The 6281-nt window shown below is 55.9% G+C and overlaps 2 protein-coding genes across 2 annotated transcripts; both read left to right on the forward strand.

Annotated features, from left to right (window-relative positions):
- Nucleotides 1-808: 808 nt before the first annotated feature.
- BESB_060370 (uncharacterized protein) lies at nt 809-2409 on the forward strand (the record flags this gene model as incomplete). Its single annotated transcript, XM_029364451.1, has 2 exons — nt 809-1386; nt 1791-2409. 2 exons carry the CDS (start codon nt 809-811, stop codon nt 2407-2409), a joined length of 1197 nt encoding a protein of 398 aa, XP_029219159.1.
- Nucleotides 2410-3759: 1350 nt separating this feature from the next.
- BESB_060380 (uncharacterized protein) lies at nt 3760-5409 on the forward strand (the record flags this gene model as incomplete). Its single annotated transcript, XM_029364452.1, has 3 exons — nt 3760-4154; nt 4596-4943; nt 5304-5409. The coding sequence occupies 3 exons, from the start codon at nt 3760-3762 to the stop codon at nt 5407-5409; spliced, it is 849 nt and encodes a 282-aa protein (XP_029219160.1).
- Between the last annotated feature and the right edge of the window lie 872 nt (nt 5410-6281).

The following is a 6281-nucleotide window of genomic DNA, read 5'->3' on the forward strand; positions in this document are numbered from 1 at the left end:
GGGCTCTCGAAGGAAACATCGCGCAGAGCAGACTCTAAACAGCTTTCTTCCAATTCCGACCGTGAAACGGAGAAATCAACGAACAAGATGGCATCACAAATGACGCTCGTTGCACCATGGTATACAAACGCATTATTCCTGCCTCAGAAATAGACCCGCGATTCTCGACACAGGCGATGCCACCCAGTTTTCGAAACACGGGCATCCGATACGCCCATGTACAAACGTTTGGCAGCGGAGCTTTAGATACGAGTCGCGCCAGCTTCTAGGTGCTCTTATATAACTGCGTACCGACTTGGCAGAAGAAATTCTGTCGCTCATGTGTGCGCGCAAGCCCAGCTTAGATCAATAATGAGAAAATGTTGGCACGTTCACGGGACAAGGCGCATCTTGGTGGAACACGGTATAGCACGGCACCACTCTTTGGGAAAAGGCGTGACATTCATTTCCGGAGAGACATTTCCGCCTAAATCTAGATTTAGCATTCAGCAACAGCTACGGGAACTGTTGTGTTTAAATAGCGGTTAACCTTTCCTTTTCCTTACGTATCCAGAGCATGCAATATGATTCAGATAACAACTGACGCTACAGTGACAGCTCTCGCGGCGCCGCACGGCTTCTGTAACGTCCACTCGTGAACTCTTGACTCAGAGGCGCAGCAAGGACTTGTGTGGTGGACAGATCAGAAGATGCGTTTGCGGTCGCAGGGGAATCAAATAAGCTATAACTGTTTTGATGCGCCATGCGCAGCTTCGCCGTGTAAAAGCTTACTCTTAGACATGCGAGCTTTAATCTTTAATGCAAGCTTATGACTACAGGCAGGATCAACCAGGTTAATATAGAGCGCTTGACTGTGGAATTCCTGACTAGGCAACATTCCGGCTCATGTGGAACGCCGAAGGCTCAGGGTTCTGCGGCGAAGCGCGCGAGTTCCCAGCGCAGCCAGAGAAGCCGTATGCGCTCGCAAAGCCGTGGAAGCAAGCGAGATCCCGGTATGGAATCCCTTCCCGAGCTTCCTCGCCCCCACTGCGAAATGTGCGGCGCCGCGGAGTGCCTGCGGCCGTGGCTCGACGACCGCTGCCACTGCAAGGCCTGTCTGGGACTGCAGAAAGGCGAGTGTGAATCTCCGCGAATGAAGGCACGCCGAGCCTCGCAGCCATCGTGCGAATCGTTCTATGCGTCAAAATGCATGAAACACCAATTCGAGACCCGCGCACAGACCATGAAATCCAGGCAGCCGACGACGAAGGATATGCTCATGAAACACTTCTCAAAGCGCAGCCGCACGTTCGAAGAAGCCGCGAAGGGCGATAAACCTCTCGCGACCATCAAAACGCACGCGTCCCAGACGACAGTGAAGCGGCAAGAATCGGAAAAGATCACCCCGTGAGTCACAACCATTGGAGCGTATACCGGCCACGAAAAAAAGGAGCGCCTGCGGCTACATTATACTTCGCAGAATTCTGTAGACGACGCCGGTTATGAGATACGGACAAATACGTTCTTTATGAATGCAGCACATCACCACCCCACTGGACGGCTTGAGACAGCGAACCCCGTTGGATTTCAATATCACAGTAATCACGTTTGCTTGGAACGTGCCCGCTGAATCCTCGGTAGGCGGGTGCATAACGCATTAGCTCTGAGTGAGTCAACTCACATGCAAGCGTCTGCCTAGACGGTCCAGCTACTGCATATTTCGTTTGTTTACCTGGCTGGTCACGCTCGTGCTTCTCAAATCCGTGTCTCCTTCTTCATGTCCACTCTCATGTCCGCGAAAATACCGACAGCCCAGAGGGCCAAAATGCAGCTGGGCGGGTAGATGGGGAGCGACGTGCTTATTCGTGTGAATCAATGACCCCGTCCGTCCGCCTGAATCTCTGGATCACTCTCACGCCGCAGACACGCCTCCACGAGGGTCGTACTGTAGGCTCACCCTCTTTGATGCTTGACAGGAAACAGCTTTCTTTGCAGCTGCCTTCGGCGGCGATGCGATCGCGCGGTTCGTCTCGCGGCCGCTCCAGCAGCCGCCGACGAGACGCCGGCGTCGACTCGACGCCGGCGCTCCCCCGGCCCCACTGCGAGATGTGCGGCGCGGCGGAGTGTCTGCGACCGTGGCTCGACGACCGATGTCACTGTGACGCGTGCCTCGGCCTCGAAAAACGCGAGTGTAGTTCGCCTCGCATGCGCGCTCGCAAAGCCTCGAACCCGACCTGCGAGTCCTTCTACGCCTCCAAGTGCCAGAGACACGAATTCGAAATGCAGACGCCTGTCAAATCTAGATTGCCGACGACGCGCGTACCGGAGAAACAACCGCCGCACGCCACTCTAAAGAAGGAACAGACGCTCGCTCAAATGCGTGACGAAAACGCTCTCTCGACCCTCACGACGACCGCCACGATCAAGTAATGCCTCCATAGTCGCTCTGTAGCTGCAGCTGCAGAGATGCGACTTCCAGAGATGCACCCCGCTGTGAACATGCTGCACACGCAAAGGCATCGACGCGTTTCTCTCAAAAATCTCCTGCGTGCGAGTTCGCAGCTGTGCCCTTTTAGCGGCCTCTCTCACAGTCTGCCTGTTCGCACTGAATCCACGCAGACGCTCTTCGGGTATCTGAATCTTTCAACAGTCTACCAAGAGTTCCACGTGTGACCTGATCAACACTCCAGCACTCCTGATGCCTCGAGACATGCGCAAACGTGCATCTGCCTCCCTACGCATCCCCTCAGGCCCCTTGGTGCCAGTCCTCTCCCCCTCCCCTCCCTCCCCCCCCTCCCCATTCGCTGCGTTTCTCTGTTTTCCTTCTAAAACAGAGCGAGCAAGTCTGTCGCGAGGAGCCGCATCGCCTCTCGCGGGCGGTCGCTCACGCGCAGCCGCCCCGACGGCGAGTCGACGCCGGCACTCCCCCGGCCCCACTGCGAGATGTGCGGCGCGGCGGAGTGTCTGCGACCGTGGCTCGACGACCGATGTCACTGTGACGCGTGCCTCGGCCTCGAAAAACGCGAGTGTAGTTCGCCTCGCATGCGCGCTCGCAAAGCCTCGAACCCGACCTGCGAGTCCTTCTACGCCTCCAAGTGCCAGAGACACGAATTCGAAATGCAGACGCCTGTCAAATCTAGATTGCCGACGACGCGCGTACCGGAGAAACAACCGCCGCACGCCACTCTAAAGAAGGAACAGACGCTCGCTCAAATGCGTGACGAAAACGCTCTCTCGACCCTCACGACGACCGCCACGATCAAGTAATGCCTCCATAGTCGCTCTGTAGCTGCAGCTGCAGAGATGCGACTTCCAGAGATGCACCCCGCTGTGAACATGCTGCACACGCAAAGGCATCGACGCGTTTCTCTCAAAAATCTCCTGCGTGCGAGTTCGCAGCTGTGCCCTTTTAGCGGCCTCTCTCACAGTCTGCCTGTTCGCACTGAATCCACGCAGACGCTCTTCGGGTATCTGAATCTTTCAACAGTCTGCCAAGAGTTCCACGTGTGACCTGATCAACACTCCAGCACTCCTGATGCCTCGAGACATGCGCAAACGTGCATCTGCCTCCCTACGCATCCCCTCAGGCCCCTTGGTGCCAGTCCTCTCCCCCTCCCCTCCCTCCCCCCCCTCCCCATTCGCTGCGTTTCTCTGTTTTCCTTCTAAAACAGAGCGAGCAAGTCTGTCGCGAGGAGCCGCATCGCCTCTCGCGGGCGGTCGCTCACGCGCAGCCGCCCCGACGGCGAGTCGACGCCGGCACTCCCCCGGCCCCACTGCGAGATGTGCGGCGCGGCGGAGTGTCTGCGACCGTGGCTCGACGACCGATGTCACTGTGACGCGTGCCTCGGCCTCGAAAAACGCGAGTGTAGTTCGCCTCGCATGCGCGCTCGCAAAGCCTCGAACCCGACCTGCGAGTCCTTCTACGCCTCCAAGTGCCTGAAGCAGCAGTTCCACAGGGCGGAGGCCACGGCCGCCGAGCCGCTCGAGAAATCGAGAAACGCCCTCAGCCGCGCTGGCACGCAAAAGACGGACCTCCTCCTCACCTCGAGCTTGACAAAGATCAGTACTGGCGAGGGGTTGGACAGTGCAGCAACACTCGGCAAACAAGACTTGAAAACACTCGAAACGCATCAAGGGACTGCCGACCTGAAGAAACAACAAAGCGCGCAAAGCCTGTGAGAAGAAACGCCACACGATGAAAAGAAGCTCAGACAAACAAAGATGTGAACTGGGCGGTACTGATTCACTCACTGACGCAGCCGGAAGCCTCCAGGAAAACCGAAGAACAAAGTTATTCCGCTATATATCTAGCGCGCACCATTCCATCAATGCTTATATAAATGTATATATGTATGTATATACATATATATGCGTCCCTACCTAGATACCAGGTACACTGCATATGGGAGTCTCCACGCAGACTTCTACTTGTGTGCGTCATTGGCTCGTCATTGGCTGTTTTCACTTATTTGCACAGATGTGTGCATGCATAAATGCATATTGAGTACACATAGATATTTGCACGTGTGCAGGTGACGGTTGAAGTTCTCGCCGGCGCATTCATGAAGCCTTTTTATGTTTCGCGTCGCGTGGGATCTTGATCTCACCCGCTGCAGGAGGCGGGAGAAAACAGAGACGGAGAGCGATGTCGAGGCCTCAGCGCGCAGCCGCAGCAACAGGCGGTCGCAGAAGCCTGTTGAGCTTCTATTCCGCCCTCACTGCAAAACTTGCGGAGTAGACGAGTGCCTGCGCCCAGAACTCGACGACCGTTGCCACTGCCACGCATGCGTTGGCCTTCGCGACGGAGAGTGTGACTCGCCGCGAATGAAGACACGTCGGGCTTCGCAGCCCTCTTGCGAGGGCTTCTACGCCTCCAAGTGCTTGCAGCACGAAGCTACGAAGAAATCGAGAACCAAGTCGAGCTCTCGCCTCGCCAAGAACCCGTCGGTCGAACTTCTCGAAAGGTAAGCAGGAAAGGGGAATAAAGTTGTATCTTCATGTCCAAGCGCCCCGACTTAGTCTTTTTTCTTCGGTGGGGGTAGCTTATGTATGAGCCGCACACGAGCGATATTCAGTTCTCAGCCGCTCCACACACATCTGTGCACTGGTCACACCCGTCGAGTAGGGTTTAGGCACTACGGTGTGCTACAGAGACATTCCGCCCTTCTCTAGTTCTATGGGAACATGAAAAGGAGTCTTCTCTTCGGGCGCGCCTTCGAACACGCTGTGCCGGCGCAGTGTGCAGAGGCACAGCGCAAGTGTACCTACACCTGTGGAAGGCGGCGTCGAGGTGTTTTCTGGTTTGGACTTTTCCGGCCTTCCAGGGTCAGATTTGCTGTGACGGATGCATGTGAAGTAGAGCAGCATGCTCCCAAGATTGTTAGACGCGCCACTGCGTACCCTGAGAAGCGCGCGAACAAGCAAGAGTGAGGAAGCCTTGCTTCACAAACAGTGAAAGCTCGAAATGCAGAACGCTGCGAAACACGTGTGGAGCTCTCTGTCTGGCAAGCCTCGTGTGTCACACATCTCCTTATGGGTCGCCTTTCTGCCTGCATATGCCCACGTATATATATATATATATATATATATACATACTTGTGTGTTTACGCGTCCATGTACACATACCATGTATATAGTTGGAAAATAGGCATAGCGTGTTTGAGTTTACAGCCCCGCGCGCTTTCGTCGCAAAGCGCCTCCGATGACCACAGAGGCGAGCACACTGGCGGTCAGTAGGAGGGTCGCGATGCGCGTCTCGGGATTTAAAAAAACATACACGGGAGGCCTTTGTCCAGTCACAAGACTCAGGATAGTTCCGCGGTACCCCCAGCAGTGCCGTGAAGTTCGATCTCCATATTCGTCTGAATGTACGCGCACTGCACACCTGCGTGGGGCTGTCTCTTTCGCCGTACGGCTCCAGTCGAAATACGACCAAGATGCGCTCTATGCGCCAGCAAGCGTTATCCGTAGAAGCACCCACACAAGTATACGCGCTGACATCGTTGGGCACAGGCGCGACCATATCCGATCTTCGCTTCTTCGCTCGTTTTGATGCCTGGCCCTGACTCGTTTTGTCTGTTCTTGCGTCCTACCCCTGGGCTCCATGTCTCCGCTTCGCGCGTTGCTCTCGACCGAATTGGCAGACTGAGTTCTCGCGCCTCGCACGAGCGCACAGAGAGACTCCGAGGGGATCTGAGGCGGCTGCAGCGAGCGCTGTCGTCTTTTTTCGTCCCCTCGTAGACTGTGTCGGGGGTGGAAAACCGTCTCTTCAGCGTATCTTCTGGCAAGTAGTTCCTCTGTGT

The sequence above is a fragment of the Besnoitia besnoiti genome, chromosome V, assembly GCF_002563875.1.
Source record: "Besnoitia besnoiti strain Bb-Ger1 chromosome V, whole genome shotgun sequence".
Taxonomy (NCBI): Eukaryota; Apicomplexa; class Conoidasida; order Eucoccidiorida; family Sarcocystidae; genus Besnoitia; species Besnoitia besnoiti.